The 16,673-nt window shown below is 42.6% G+C and overlaps 2 protein-coding genes across 9 annotated transcripts in view; one reads left to right on the top strand and one right to left on the bottom strand.

The window, feature by feature from the left end:
* Positions 1–16,673, bottom strand: part of LOC118393200 (prolactin-releasing peptide receptor-like) — a 377,063-nt gene that overhangs the window by 191,315 nt on the left and 169,075 nt on the right. The gene's annotated exons all lie outside the window — the stretch shown is intronic.
* Positions 1–16,673, top strand: part of LOC118393205 (vinexin-like) — a 52,464-nt gene that overhangs the window by 33,674 nt on the left and 2,117 nt on the right. For 6 of the 8 annotated variants that reach the window (XM_035785656.2, XM_035785655.2, XM_035785652.2 and 3 more), the window contains 9 exons: positions 2,579–2,707; positions 5,726–5,836; positions 6,655–6,713; positions 8,618–8,706; positions 11,848–11,909; positions 13,710–13,756; positions 14,044–14,158; positions 14,255–14,380; positions 16,042–16,628. In XM_035785656.2, coding sequence (XP_035641549.1) covers positions 2,579–2,707; positions 5,726–5,836; positions 6,655–6,713; positions 8,618–8,706; positions 11,848–11,909; positions 13,710–13,756; positions 14,044–14,158; positions 14,255–14,380; positions 16,042–16,628 — 1,325 coding nt within the window. The remainder of the gene's footprint in view (positions 1–2,578; positions 2,708–5,725; positions 5,837–6,654; positions 6,714–8,617; positions 8,707–11,847; positions 11,910–13,709; positions 13,757–14,043; positions 14,159–14,254; positions 14,381–16,041; positions 16,629–16,673) is intronic. The other 2 variants (XR_004827516.2, XR_004827515.2) reach the window with 1 other exon arrangement.

Genomic DNA, 16,673 nt, shown 5'->3' with positions numbered 1-16,673 from the left:
GGTAAAAGTCACTGATACAGAGTCAGATATTTTTTCTGGACCCAGGTTTTTTCTTTTCTTTTTCTGAGCTTAAAGGCCCCGAAGCTACTCTGGCAAAAGGTGCTTGTTTTTCTTTCATGCAGCCACAACTCAATAGTGCCGACCAAAAAAAGATGTACTTTGATTGAAACAAACCACAGGTATGCTACAGTTAACTTCTTATGGCTTACAGCAACAGCCAGTGAAAGTGCAGGGTGCCAAATTAAAAACAACAGAAATCTCATAATTAAAATACCTCAAACATAGAAGTATTTTACACCATTTTAAAGACACTTGTTGTTAATCCCACCACAGTGTCCAATTTCAAAAAGGCTTTACAGCGAAAGCACACCAAACACCTAGTCACAGAAAAATACAGCCATTTTTCCAGCCAAAGAGAGGAGTCACAAAAAGCACAAATACAGATAAAATGAATCACTAACCTTTGATGATCTTCATCAGATGACACATCAGATGACACTTACATGTATTGTATAACATGATGTTTTGTTCGATAAAGTGCATATTTATTTCAAAAAATCTCAGTTTACATTGGCGCGTTACGTTCAGTAATGTTTTGCTTCCAAAACATCCGGTGATTTTGCAGAGAGCCACATCAATTTACAGAAATGGTAATTATAAACTTTAATATAAGATACAAGTGTTATGCACAGAATTGGATATATTCTTCTCCTTAATGCAACCGCTGTGTCAGATTTCACATTTTTTTACGGAAAAAGCACACCATGCAATAATCTGGGTACGGCACTCAGACAACAAGACAAATAGCGTTATAAATATTCACTTACCTTTGATCCTCATCAGAATGCACTCCCAGGAATCCCAGTTCCACAATAAATGCTTGCTTTGTTCGATAAAGTCCATCATTTATGTCCAAATACGTCCTTTTTGTTAGGGAGTTCAGTTCACAAATCCAAACTCACAATGCGCTGGCAGGTCCAGGCGAAAGTTCAGAAGAAAAGTAATATTACAGTTCGTAGAAACATGTCAAACGATGTATAGAATCAATCTTTAGGATGTTTTTATCATAAATCTTCAATAACGTTCCAACCGGAGAATTTATTTGTCTTCGGAAATGCAAGCTAACTCTCACGTGAATGCGCGGGACCAGCTCATGCCACTCTGCCAGACCACTGACTCATTCAGCTCCCATTCCCCCCTCCTTCACAGTAGAAGCATCAAACAAGGTTCTAAAGAATGTTGACATCTAGTGGAAGCCTTAGGAAGTGCAATTTGACCCCATAGACACTGTATATTCGATAGGCAAAGAGTTGAAAAACTACAAACCTCACATTTCCCACTTCCTGGTTGGATTTTTTTCTCACGTTTTTGCCTGCCATATGAGTTCTGTTATACTCACATCATTCAAACAGTTTTAGAAATTTCAGTGTTTTCTATCCAAATATACTAATAATATGCATATATTAGCAACTGGGTCTGCATGGCAGGCAGTTTACTCTGGACACCTTATTCATCCAAGCTACTCAATACTGCCCCCAGCCATAAGAAGTTAACACCATCTGCTCTAAAATTATTCCACTGGACATAATTCGAAACACTGTACATAACTGAAACAATCGAAATGCATATTCCCATGTAACTGATTGAAATCAAATGGTTGGCATGCAGACGCTGCATGGATGTGCATGGACATTTTACCGGTAAAACTTGAAGAATTATCATTCTTGATTGACAGTGAAAAACGGGAAAGGAGGGAGGCCACACGTGTCCATAAAGTAGAGATAAAGAAACATGACCAGAACGTGATACAAAGCTTTCCAGGGGATCCAGGGGGGGCGGGACAGGGTGGGATGGGGGCGGAACAGGGCAGGATGGGGGTGGAACAGGGCGGGATGGGGGTGGGACAGGGCAGGGCGGGATGGGGGTGGGACAGGGCGGGATGGGGGCGGAACAGGGCGGTTATCTATGGTTCCGCAGCCACGGCCTATTTTTAATCCCCCTAATGGTTAAAGTTAAGAGTGGCGGTACAGTAGTGTAATCTAATCCTAGATCTGTGGTTAGGTACATCTTCTACCTCCAGCAACTTCTCTCCTTAGAACAGGCCTGCCTGTGTACAGAGAATCACACAATCAGAGAACACAGACCATATCAATTGCTGCACTCCTAAGTGACATCATGGCCTGTGATTCTGGTGATAACTACTGTCTGAGAGAATACTTTGGCTATAACTGGATCTCACTCTGCCAAGGTATTTCAAGGATCATGAAAAAGAGTTAGGAAGTTGAAGGTTTTTTAGAGTGTAGCTTGATGCAATTCTTTCTGGTGTCAGTAACTGGGACAAACAGTATGTCTTCTTAATGAGGGAATGAGTTCTGTTTCATCTGGCTATTAAATTGTTGCTGTGGATGAAGTGTAAACGAAGTGACCCAGTTGGATGAAATGCTAGGGCTATAAGTAACCTATAAGGATGCAACCTCTACAGTCGTTTACTGTTTGATACGTCTACTATAACCAACTGACCAAATCTCTGTTCTCCCTGTCTGACTGCGTGTTCAAAGTCTTTATGTTTGTTTCCCAGCCTCAGGGTCAGCCGGTTCAGAAGCCCCAGCCGCCTCCACTACAGCCGTCCCAGCAGCCGCCCCAGCACAGACCCACAGAGGAACCCTGGTCCCCCATAGAGAAGCCGTCTAAGCCATCCGCCTTCGAGGTGAGTGCTCACAGTAATATGATAGCTGTCATAACCTTGACCTTGATGGCCAAGTGCAATGATTGTTTTAATGAGCTAGCAAAGAATAAGGAAAACTTAGCATGGACAGATAGAATCTTACCAGGATTATACAACTATGGAGCCAACAATGTTTTGGAGAATTACTGTATTCAGTGATACACTACATGACCAAACGTATGTGGACACCTGCTCGTCGAACTTATCATTCCAAAATCATATGCATTAATATGAAGGTGGTCCCCCTTTGCTGCTATAACAGCTTCCATCCTTCTGCGAAGGCTCTCCACTAGATGTTGGAACATTGCTGCAGGGACTTACTTCCATTCAGCCACAAGAGCATTAGTGAGGTCGGGCACTGATGTTGGGCCATTAGGCCTGGCTCACAGTCGTCCTTCCAATTTGAGGTCAGGGCTCTGTGCAGGCCAGTCATGTTTTTCTACACTGATCTCGACAAACCATTTCTGTATGGACCTCACTTTGTGCAAGAAAAGGCCTTCCCAAAACTGTTGCCACAAAGTTGGAAGCACAGAATCATCTAAAATGTCATTGTATGCTGTAAGCACAGGGGTACTCAAGTAGTAGTATTTGAGAAGGTCCGGTCACATAAATGTCCTAGGTGGCAAAGGTCCACACCTCGCAACCCATACGACCCCAACTGTTCACACCCATCTTGTTGTCAGAGAGAAAATGTTGCAGTTGTAAAGCTAATTTCTTGCAATACTACACATTTTGCATTGGGCAGAGATGTTTTGTTGTTGCTGTTTAAAAGCTAATTTCCTGCAATTCTATGCATTCTTCCATGTCTTGTGCGTGTTTATATACTAGCGGTCGAAACACAGACTGACTAAAAAATATATACAGTAGCAGTCAAAAGTTTGGACACATCTACTCATTTTCATAATTTTTAAAACTATTTTCTACATTGTAGAATAATAGTGAAGACAACTATGAAATAGCACGTATGGAATAATGTAGTAACCACAAAAGAGATGTTATTTGAGATTCTTCAAAGTAGCCACCCCTTGCTTTGATGACAACTTTGCACACTCTTGGAATTCTCACAACCAGCTTCATGAGGTAGTTACCTGGAATGCATTTCAATGAACAGGTGTGCCTTGTTAAATGGTGTGCCAAATTAAATTAATTTGTGGAATTTCTTTCCTTCTTAATGTGTTTGAGCAAGTCAGTAGTGTTGTGACAAGGTAGGGGTGGTATACAGAAGATATACCTATTTGGTAAAAGACCAAGTCCATAATATGGCAAGAACAGCTCAAATAAGCAAAGAGAAACGACATTCCATCATTGCTTTAAGACATGAAGGTCAGTCAATGAGGAACATTTCAAGAATTCTGAATGTTTTTACAAGTGCAGTCACAAAAACCATTAAGCGTTACGATGAAATTGGCTCTCACGATGACCTCCACAGGAAAGGAAGACCCAGAGTTACCTCTGCTGCAGAGTTAACTGCACCTCAGATTGCAGCCCCAAAAAAATGCTTCACGGAGTTCAAGTAACAGACACATCAACATCAACTGTTCAGAGGAGACTGTGTCAAGCCTTCATGGTTGAATTGCTGCAAAGAAACTACTACTAAAGAACACCAATAAGAAGAGACTTGCTTGGTCCAAGAAACATGTGAAATGGACATTAGACCGGTGGACATCTGTCATTTGGTCTGATGAGTCCAAATTTGAGATTTTGATTCCACCGCTGTGTTTTTTGAGACGCGGAGTAGGTGAATGGATTATATCTGTATGTGTAGATCCCAACATGAAGCATGGAGGAGATGTGGGGGTGCTTTGCTGGTGACACTGGCTGTGATTTATTTAGAATTCAAGGCACACTTAACCAGCATGGCTACCACAGCATTCTGCAGCAATACGCCATCCCATCTGGTTTGCACTTAGTCCCACTATCATGTGTTTTCAACAGGACAATGACCCAACACACCTCCAGGCTGTGTAAGGGCTATTTGACCAAGGAGAGTGATGGTGCTGCATCAGATGACCTGGACTCCACAATCACCCAATTGAGATAGTTTGGGATGAGTTGGACCACAGAGTGAAGGAAAAGAAGCCAACAAGTGCTCACTATATGTGGGTACTCCTTCAAGACTGTTGGAAAATCATTCCAGGTGAAGCTTGTTGAGAGAATGCCAAGAGGGTGCAAAGCTGTCATCAAGGAATTAGTGGCTACTCTAAAGAAAACACTTTGTTGGTTACTACATGATTCCATGTGTTATTTAATAGTTTTGATGTCTTCACTATTATTCTACAATGTAGAAAATATAAAAAAATTAAGAAAAACCCTTTAATGAGTAGGTGTGTCCAAACTTTTGACTGGTACTGTATATATATTTTTTTAGTATACTTTTTTTTTGGGACCTGCGGTCCGTATTGACCCAGTTCCGAATCTGGTCCACAGCTGATTATGGAGGCTGTAGCATTAAGATTTACCTTCACTGGAACAAATGGGCCTAGCCCAAACCATGAAAAACAGCCACAGACCATTATTCCTCCTCCACCATACTTTACAGTTGGCACTACGCATTCAAGCAGGTAGCGTTCTCCTGGCATCCGCCAAATTCAGATTCGTACTTCGGACTGCCAGATGAAGTGTGATTCATCACTCAACTGCTCCAGAGTCCAATGGTGACGTTGGACTCTGACGTTGCTTCCAGAGACAGTTTGGATCTCGGTAGTGAGTGTTGCAACCGAAGACAAATTATTATTATTATGAGCTGCGTGCTTCAGCACTCAGAGGTCCCGTTCTGTGAGCTCAGTGACACTGAAAGTCCCTGAGCTCTTCAGTAAGGCCAATGTTTGTTTATGGAGATTGCATGGCTGTGTGCTCGATTTTTATACACCTGTCAGCAACGGGTGTGGCTAAAATAGTCGAATCAACAAATTTGAAGTGGTGTCCACATACGTTTGTGTATATATAGTGTATCATTTGACTGATTTTCATTCCTTCCAACCACTGCGCTGCATTGGCCAGGAGTCTCTGCTCTCTGAGCTGAGCTGTTTTGAGGCTGAGCTGGACTCAGACATCCAGGGTCTGGAGAGAAGACTTTCCCAGAAGAAGCAGACACGGCGAGGCCGGGGTGAGGTACTGAGGCCCTTCTTGTGAATCTGCTGAAGCAACACTCCTACCTGCTACCCTGCCTGTAACCCCCTCTCTCACTCCTCTAGCAATGAGGTCTGGTTACTTGCATGCATAAGTCAATATCATAAATCCATGTTATCATAAGCAGGGCTTAGCCACAGACAGCATCATTACTTTTCTTTGTTGCAATACAGTAATAAGACTTCCCCAATGCTATACCAGAACCTTCTCCTAGTTTCAATTGACAAGTCTATATCTGTTGTTAATGATAGTCCCTTCCAGCTGTGGAGCATCTCCCCTCCTGAGAACTGTTTGAGACAGACAACCCTGCATGCCAACCCTGACACTGCCCTGTGACCTTACTCACGCCCCCAGGACATGCCTGCCTGCCCTGCACTCAAATCGCATGCCTTCAACCCCCCCCATTTGCTTGTAAATCCAACAAGCATTTGTTCGATATTTTCCCTCTCGCTGTCAGTAGAAGCAGAGGTTCAGTTGTAGCACTACTTGTATGCCTTGTATGAGTTTGAATTCAAGGATTTGATTTCACTCTTCAAATGTTGATGTTGATTCTCTTCACAACCTTCATTTACAGCTGATGATTAGATGAGGTGTATGTGGTTGTTACTCCTCAATCAAAGATAGCACAGATAAAAATACCATTTATCAATTTTAGCATTGTATTCAAAGGAGTGTAGGACCCAGGGGAGTTCTGTCTTCCTCTGGCTCCTTCGGGAGTGGTCACCACCTCTGCTCTGTCTAAGTATCTGAGATTTCCTTCAAGAGAGAACAACAGCCTTTAATGTGATTTCTGCTTCCAGGGTGCCAGAAATGCTGATCCAGGAACTGCTGCAGGGACAGGAACAACACAGGACAACAGGTGAGTTATGGGTCGGGTCTGCACAAAGTTGTTGCTCTGTGTGTTGGTGTGATTGTACATACAATGGTTTTTATCCCAAACAGTAAATGATGTCTCAAGTTGTACAGGGTAGGTCATTATATTTGTTGTGAAATATGTGCAGGGATTGTTGTTGATACAGGAAACAGTTATTATACTGTTCAAAACCATGTAATTCACACACCATTATTTCATTTGCTCTGACAAATCTGTTCATAACAGAGGAGATATTTACTCCGCAAATATTTTAACCTCTCTCAAATTATTCTTGTTCTTTTTTTTTCATCCAGAAATAGTTTTGGGGAGGCAAAGATCTGCCAGTTGGTCTCTGACAGAAACTGTGCTTTGTTTTCAGACCATGAAAGTATTTTACAACTTTATTGTCCCACAAAGGCAACACATTTCTGACACCACATACCACTTGTCTATGAGTAACAAATCCACCTGTTGTTTCTATAAGATCCACATCAGTGGCATTGAAACTTTTACTTGGTCATTACAGTTGAAGGACTGTTTTCAATGACTGTTTTCAATGACTAAGCATCTACAAGACTGCTCACAACCATTTGGATTGCTGTTGTCTTGGTACTAAACAGTGAAACCCAATCGGCACACCATTAGTTGAATCAACGTTGTTTCCACATTTCAATGAAATTACGCTGAACCAACATGGAATTGACGTCTGTTCCCAGTGACTTCTATCTGTGTCTGTGCACTGACAGATTGGTCATTGAAGAGTCTATAAACCATGGCTTGATAACCAGTGCAGACAGATGAAGCAAGTCTCAAACTACAATTCAAATTATTGCAGTCAATACATTTTTGCAGGCATGTGAAATAACCATTCTACAGTGACTTGGAACAAAACAGTTTCTAAAAGTAAAAAAAAATAAAAAATCTTGTGACTTTCTGAAGATAACCTTCAGAATGATCCCAGATTTTACTGTCAATGGACAGCATGGCGCCAGTGTGAGCTGCAGAGGGAGGTAACACCAGGACAAGAAAGGTTAATGGTTAAGTCCCTGGCCTAACTCCCATGTTCTTAATCTTGTCCATCTCACTACTGTTGCCATAAATTAGTCTTTACAGTCGTTGGTTCCCTAGTAGTTAAGACATGAGAACTTGACAAAGTAACTATACTCTTGCTGCCTAGACACTTATAGATTACTTAAGTTGAGCTATATAGTTTTAACAAGTTTCAGTCCAATATTTGTCAGTTCAAGAGGGCACCTTACCTTGCTTAATACATTCTTGGACAGTTTTTCTCCAAGTTGTTGTTTGCTAAACATATGTTTTAGCCCAGCGACCTAATGCACTTTCTCATATGTTTGTTTTAATAATGACACTGATTTGCTCACGCTGATGAAGTTTCCCTGTCATTTCAACATGGTAATAATGTCAGTGACTATGATGATGGTCCTTCTGTAGCTCAGTTGGTAGAGCATGGCGCTTGTAACGCCAGGGTAGTGGGTTCGATCCCCGGGACCACCCATACGTAGAATGTATGCACACATGACTGTAAGTCGCTTTGGATAAAAGCGTCTGCTAAATGGCATATATTATTATTATTATATATTATTATTATATATTATGATGACTAAAAGTTCTCTCCAAAGACAGAAGGTCCCCAGAGTCTCCCGTCTCACGCTTGAGGCATCTGATTCTGCATCTGTTTCATCTTTATTTGTTCTTTACATGCAAACCATCAGCTGTGGCCAGAGGCCAAGTCTGCATGGCAAATGTGTCTACTGCAGCACACAGCACTCTGTCCTCTCATATTGTGTGGAGCTCCACCATGTGGGCTGTTAAGATTTGGAAAAATCTCATTGACAGGAGTTTGTGGGAGCATACAGTCAAAAAGTAAACATGCTATCTTTTTTTTCCAGCTCCTTGACTGATTCAAAGCAACCTCTCCATTGTCCCATTGTCCCCACATCAGTTGTTGCTCAGAGGGCAGCCCTCAGTCCCACACATGGTAAGATTAGCATTCAGAAAGAGTGGTGCTATGGCTACGCCACTCAAATCAAATTTGATTGGTCACATACACGAGATTAGCAGATGTTATTGCAGGTGTAGCGAAATGCTTGTGCTTCTAGCTCCGACAGTGCAGTAATATCTAACAAGTAATATCTAACCAATTAAACATATACCCAATACACACATCTAAGTGGGAATTAATTAAGACTTCAGTATATACATATGGACGAGCGATGTCAGAGCGGAACGGACTAAGATATAGTATAGAATACAGTATATACATATAGATGAGTACTGTGAGATATGTAAACATTATTAAGTGAATGAGATACCGTAGAATAGTATAGAAAACAGTGTACCCTCTGCTGTTTCCTGAAGTCCACGATCATCTCCTTTTGATTGTTGACGTTGAGTGAGAGGTTGTTTTCCAGGCACCACGCACCACACTCCCGGAGCCCTCACCTCCTCCCTGTAGGCTGTTTCGTCATTGTTGGTAATCAAGCCTACTAGTGTTGTGTTATCTGCAAACTTGATGACTGAGTTGGTGTGCTTGGCCACGCAGTCATGGGTGAACAAGGAGTACAGGAGGGGGCTGAGCACTCACCCATGTGGGGCCCCAGTGTAGAGGATCAGCGGAGTGGAGGTGATTGGTTTCCTACCTTCACCACCTGGGGGCGGCCCGTCAGGAAGTCCAGGATCCAGTTGCACAGGGCGGGGTTCAGATCCAGGGCCTCAAGCTTAAAGATGAGCTTGGAGGGTACTATGGTGTTAAATGCTGAGCTATAGTCAACGAACAGCATTCTTACATAGGTATTCCTCTTGTCCAGATCGGATAGGCTAGTGTGCAGAGTGATGGCGATTGTGTCATCTGTGGATCTATTGGGGCGGTAAGCAAATTGAAGTGGGTCTAGGGGTGTCAGGTAAGATAGAGGTAATATGATCCTTGACACTCAACATTCAGTCTCAGTAAAATAGTTCAGTAAAGACTAGTAACAGTAGGTTGGACATAATACTGCGATGTACTTGAATTCTGTAATAGGAATTGCTTAATTTAAAAGTGGGTAATATACATAATATAATGTGTATATACTGTAGTGTACTTTATATAGTCTAATCAGTGAAAGTCCATGGAAAAACAGCCTCTACTAACAGAATACAGTAATTCAATACGGGACTATTGTTGAAGTCTTTTGATTTTTTGTGATTTCCTGTAGTCTGTTACCTGATCTGTGTGAACAAATTCGATATGAAACTGATCTGGGTTAGTGAGAGGAGAGGTTTCTTACTTTTAGTATGGAAAGATCTGTAATGTCAGGGTGGGGAGAAAGCACAAAAAATAGGAACTTCGGGCCAGAAGTCTTATAGATTAGCTTTATCCAACTGTTTTTCTTGGAAATTAGTCCAATAACCTTTATTGCAGTGGGCTAAATCAGGGTCACACGGAGTGTTTCTTGGTTGTCTTAAACAAATCTGAAAACAATTTTTTTTTTACACTTTATACACTGCACCAAAAAATAAGGGAGCACTTAAAACAACACAATGTAACTCCAAGTCAATCACACATTGTGATTCTGCTACAGGTCATGTAAAAGGACCCATGAGCACCAACATGTGAAGTTCAAATGAGCACGTCAAATTGGATGTCAAATGAAAGCCAACAGTCAATATTTTAGAGAAATGAAGGCATATATAATTTTTTTCCATTCCAAGAATTTGGAATAAGCAAAGGCTTTGATTTCTTGTCAAAGAGATGGAAAAGGGATCTTAGAAAAAATCTAACAAAAAAAGTATTTCAAGGTACTAGATATACATCAAAACACAATTTTGAAGTAAAGATGACTGCCAACTAATACCAAGACTTACAATTAGTTTAGAATCTTTTTTTCTGCCTTCTGTAAGTTTAAAAAACATTGCCTTGTGCCTTCAAATTCCGTTACCAAAAACCCACAATCTTGAAGATATTTTCAAATTTATCTCCCTCGTGAGGAGGGAGGACAATGGAAGTTCACAGGAGTAACAAGTAAAGGTAGACCTATCAATTGGTTATAGTGTTTTTACTTATATCAGTTTTGTTTATGAATTAAGTGATTAAAACTCTAAATTATGTTACCAAATCTGTAATATAATTTCTGAAAAATCGGTAATGGAATTTCTGCAATTTGAATTGGCTACAATGGGAAATCATAGTCACAAACCACAGTTGGGCCACCTGCTATTGTCCTCCCTTCGGCTGGCATTCTGGTATGTTCAGCTCATAACTGTTTTCTTTGTCTTTCTGTCATTTGGTGGGGACAGAACTCTCTCTCTCTCCAATGATGTCTCCTCTCCCGGGTCTTACTCACACCTACCCATGAGCCCCCTCTCTTTCCATTTACTGTAACAAGCATACTCACCTACTGAGCACCGACCAACACTGAACGCCCATTGACATTGAAAAGTAGTTGAAATTTGGTCAGTCCGTCCTGGCCTTGATTTCAACGTCCACAGACGTCATTTTTTTTGTCTTAATTTTCCCCAAACATAGATGTCCATGATTGGTTCAGATTTTGTCCGGACCAGACCAAATCTGAACCAGACTAAATCTGAACCAATCATAGACATCTGTGTTTCACAAGTTTGGACAACTCAGCACAGCACCGTACAGTAAATAAAATAGAAGTTTAGTACAGAAAAGTAGAGTATAGTTTAGTACAGTACTGTACTGAAGAGTAGACTAGAGTGAAGATTTCAGTACAGTGGAGAACTAGAGTTGAGTACACTAATGTACTGAACTATACTCTACTTTACAGTACTGTATTGAACTCTACACTACTCTACTGTTATGTACAGTAGTTTTTGGAAGACATGGTCATATAAAAAACTGAGTGAGATTTACCGAAATTCTGTTACCAAACTTTGTATCTGCACAGTTCTTCCAGTATGTGTTTTTGTCAAATGTTAAGTGTAAATGGTTAAGTGTAGTCCTTGTACATAGAGTTATATGGTTTGTTAAACTTGGAAATTAATGGTTTTTGTTTGGCATACATTTTGAAATAAAAAGTCTCAGTGCAATTCGGTTACTGTGGAATGCCCTATACCATCTGTCTTGTTTCGTCACTAACCCCTGTTTTTCTCTCCACCTCCTCATGATGTTCTACAGTAGAACGCCTCTCCCCTGCACCTGAAGCCATGGAGTTCCCACCCAAGAGATTGGAGAAGCAGGTAAATGTATTTCTCTTTCTTGGTTATTGGGATATCCAACCTCTATAGGTAACTGTGTTGTACACAATGTCAAAACATTTTGAAAAAGTAGCGACTATATTTGAGGAGTGAGGTTCCTCGCAGTAGGCTTTTGTGCTTTATCTTTGTGCTCTGTCAGGAATCTGTATTTATGAACATAATTTTGGCCATGTAGTGTATGTGGATACCTGCTCATTGAACATCTCATTCCAAAATCATGGGCATTAATACACCCTTTGCTGCTATAACAGCCTACACTCTTCTGGGAAGGCTTTCCACTAAATGTTGGAACATTGCTGCGGGGACTTGCTCAGCCACAAGAGCATTAGTGAGGTCGAGCACTGATGTTGGGCAATTAGGCCTGGATCGCAGGCCTAATTCATCCCAAAGGTGTTCAATGGTGTTCAGGGCTCTGTGCAGGCCAGTCAAATTCTTCCACACCGACCTTGACAAACCATTTCTGTATGGATGTCGCTTTGAGCACAGGGGATTTGTCATGCTGGAACAGGAAAGGGCCTTCCCAAATGGTTACCACAAAGTTGGAAGCATAGAATCGTCTAGAATGCCGTTGTAGCGTTAAGATTTCCCTTCACTGGAACTAAGGGTCCAAGCCCAAACCATGAAAACCATTATTCCTCATCCACCAAACTTTACAGTTGGCACTATGCATTCGGGCAGGTAGCGTTCTCCTGGCATCCGCAAAACCCAGATTTGTCCATCGGACTGCCAGATGGTGAAGTGCGATTCCTCACTCCAGAGAATGTGTTTCCACTGCTCCAGAGTCCAATGGCAGCGAGCTTTACACAAATCTAGCCGACAGTTGGCATTGCGCATGGTGATTTTAGGCTTGTGTGCGGCTCCTTGGCCAAGGCAACCCACTTCATGAAGCTCCTGACAAACAGTGATTGTACTGACGTTGCTTCCAGAGGCAGTTTGGAATTCAGTAGTGAGTGTTGCAACGGAGGACAGACGATTTTTACTTGCTTCAGTACTCGGAGGTCCCATTCTGTGATCTTGTGTGGCCTACCACTTCGTGGCTGAGCCGTTGTTGCTCCTAGAGGTTTACACTTCACAATAACAGCACTTACAGTTGACTGGGGCAGCTTTAGCAGGGCAGAAATTTCACAAACTGACTTGTTGGAAAGGCATCCTATGGCAGTGCCATGCAGTGCCATGTTGAAAGTCACTGAGCTCTTCAGTATGGGCCATTCTACTGTCAATGTTTGTCTATGGAGATTGCATGGACAATTTTTAGACACTTGTCAGCAACGGGACTGGCTGAAATTGCTGAATTGACCAATTTGAAGGGGTATCAACATACTTTTGTATAATTTGGCTGATTTAATTCCTTCTAACCACTGTGCTGCATTGGCCAGGAGTCTCTGCTCTCTGAGCTGAGTTGTTTTGGGGCTGAGCTGGACTCAGACATCCAGGGTCATTTACCTTTTATTTAACTAGGCAAGTCTGTTAAGAACACATTTTTACTTTCAATGACGGCCTAGGAACGGTGGGTTACTGCCTTGTTCAGGGGCAGAATGACAGATTTTTACCTTGTCAGCTTGGGGATTCAATCTTGCAACCTTTCGGTTACAAGTCCAACACTCTAACCACTAGGCGACCTGCCGCCATGTAGTGTATTGTTTTATTTCCTGTTAACTGAACTTGCCCTGATTTAGGATCTTGCAATAACTATCAACAACTGCAAGGAGAAAGAAGCCTGTGCCCTTGTGAAAAGCAAACTTCCTTTCAATCTTGCCGATAAACTGTTTTGTGTTTATGTAGATGAAAGCAGCACGAGCCAAGTTCACTTTCCAGGCTCAGTCACCCAAGTGAGTTAAAATGCCTACTGATCGCCTGCAAACCATTTGCCCTCTCACACATCTGTTAAACAATATTGTCAGTAAAAAGAAGCACACACTGTAATTATATCACATTTAGGGCGGCCAAATGTAATTGTACGAAACCGTTTTTCTCAGAAAGCCCAATAACGTAAATGTTAATACAGAATTACTAGAAACAAACCCTTGTAACAAAGGATTACAAAAAAACAGACCTCTTCCTTTAATCTAATGGATGTCCATCGTGCCATAGTTTGACCTTTTTTTTCTCTTCCTAGGGAACTGTCTCTACAGAAGGGGGACATTGTTTACATCCACAGGCAGGTAGACACCAACTGGTTTGAAGGAGAGCATCATGGGAGAGCCGGTATCTTCCCCACAACCTATGTGGAGGTTGGTGTGCATCCATCTAACTTCTGAGCATGGGTCTTATATGAAGTGCTCCACATATCATTCTGAGCCTCACCCGTCTCTCATTTCTGCCCCCAGATTGTTCCTCCTACAGAGAAGCCCACGCCCATCAAGTCTCCAACCATCCAGGTGCTGGACTATGGAGAGGCAGTGGCTCTGTTCTCCTTCAATGCAGACCTGCCTGTTGAGCTGTCCTTCCGCAAAGTGAGCATCCTACTATGTACTCTTTAGGACATTGATTCTCATTTCCAATCTAATCATTTCCAGTATTGTACCTATACCGTATTTCTCACATTGCATGGGTTAAATTCACTGAGATACCCTGCAACATTGACACAGAGTTTGCCCTACAAAACCACTTCCCCAGCAGTGGTGGAAAGGGTAGTGGTTCCCATAGACTTCGAGTCAACGAGTCAATGACTATCCATTTAAAAGCGCGTCTCAGCAGAAACATACAGTGCCTTTGGAAAGTATTCAGACCCCTTGACTTTTCCACATTTTGTTACGTTACAGCCTTATTCTAAAATTGATATTTTTTCTCAACAATCTACACATAATACCCAATAATGACATAGTAAACAGATTATTTGAAAATTTGCACCAAATTCTTTTTGCCTTTCAGTGTTTACATAGGTATTCAGACCCTTTGCTACGAGACTTGAAGTTGACTTGAAGGCCCATCCTGTTTTCATTGATTCTACAACTTGATTGGAGTCCACCTGTGGTAAATTCAATTGATTGGACATGATTTGGAAAGGCACACGTCTGTCAATATAAGGTCCCACAGTTGGCACTGCATGTCAGGAAAAAAAAACAAGGTATGAGGTCGAAGGAGTTGTCCGTAGAGCTCGGAGACAGGATTGTGTCAAGGCACAGTCTGGGGAGAAGGGCCTTGGTCTGGGAGGTGACCAAGAACCCGATAGTCACTCTGACAGCGTTCCTCTGTGGAGATGGTTGTCTTTCTGGAAGGTTCTCCCTTCTATGCAGCACTCCCCCAATCAGGCCTTTATGATAGGGTGGCCAGACGGAAGCCACTCCTTAGTAAAATGCACATGACAGCCCGCTTGGAGTTTGCCAAAGGGCACCAAAAGACACTCAGACCATGAGAAACAAGATTCTCTGGTCTGATGAAACAAAGATTGAACTCTTTAGTCTGAAGCCAAGCGTCATGTCTGGAGGAAACCTTGCACCATCCCCACGGTGAAGCATGGTGGTGGTGGCAGCACAACAACAGCACAACGACCCTAAACAGACAGCCAAGGCAACACAGGAGTGACTTTGGGACAAGTCTCTGAATGTCCTTGAGTGGCCCAGCCAGAGCCTGGACTTGAAGCCGATCGAACATCTCTGGAGAGACCTGACAATAGCTGTGCAGCAATGCTCCCAATCAAACCTGACAGAGCTTGAGAGGATCTGCAGAGAGGAATGTGAGAAACGCCCCAAAGACAGGTGTGCCAAGCTTGTACCGTCATACCCTATGTAGACTCGAGGCTGTAACCGCTGCCAGGGGTGCTTCAACAAAGTACTGAGTAAATGGTCTGAATACTTATGTAAACCTGCTTTGGCTTTGTCATTATGCAATATTGTGTGTAGACTGATGAGGGAAAAATACAATTTAATAAGTTTTAGAATAAGGCTGTAAGGTAACAAAATGTGGACATCATCAACAGGTCTGAATACCTTTTGAAGGCACTGTGTATATATACAAAACATTATAACATATTTCTTGCAGCAGTGGCAACAGTTCAGCAGCGGTAGGCCACCACTACTAAATTGATAAAGGGGAAACACTGGATGACTACTGTACCTGATATCTGAATGATACTTATGTCATGAACCATATTTGTCCTCACCTCTTGTCTAAGGGCGAGGTGATCTGTGTGACCAGGCGTGTGGATGACAGGTGGCTGGAGGGCCGGATCCCAGGGACCAGCCGGAGTGGCATCTTCCCCACCAACTACGTCCAGGTTAACAAGTTACCCCGCATCAAATCATCCTCTGATGACTACCCTGCATGCCCCATGTCACCCACATCCCCAGAGCCAATGAGTCCAGGACGCCCTCTACACTCACCTTGTTCGCCTTTGACCCGCTCGCCTCTGAGTCTGACCCCCTCGTCCCGCAGCCCTGAACCAGGATATTCCCCCCTGAAGCCGTCCTCACCCATACCCCATGGGATTGTAGCTTCCCATTCACGCTCATCCCCCCAGCCCTCACTATCCAAAAAAGCACCCAATCCCCGGCCACACCCCACATCTGGGGCTGCATTCCCCACCACCCAGAACAACCACTGGGGAGGAGCACACCCGGCTTTGCACAACTCCATTGGCAGAGCTGTTTCACCATCCAATCAGATATCACCATCTGCCCACAGGGGAGGAGCAGCCCCGACCAATACCCCCAAACCACAAACGACCAACAATGCTGGCTCAACAGTGATGCAGCACCAACCGTGAGTAAAAAATTGTAATCAATCAAAATGTGATTTTATACTTCG

This window comes from Oncorhynchus keta, chromosome 14 (genome assembly GCF_023373465.1).
Source record: "Oncorhynchus keta strain PuntledgeMale-10-30-2019 chromosome 14, Oket_V2, whole genome shotgun sequence".
NCBI lineage: Eukaryota > Metazoa > Chordata > Actinopteri > Salmoniformes > Salmonidae > Oncorhynchus > Oncorhynchus keta.
The sequence above is the reverse complement of the archived record's forward strand: the minus strand, read 5'-3'. Positions and strand labels throughout refer to the sequence as shown.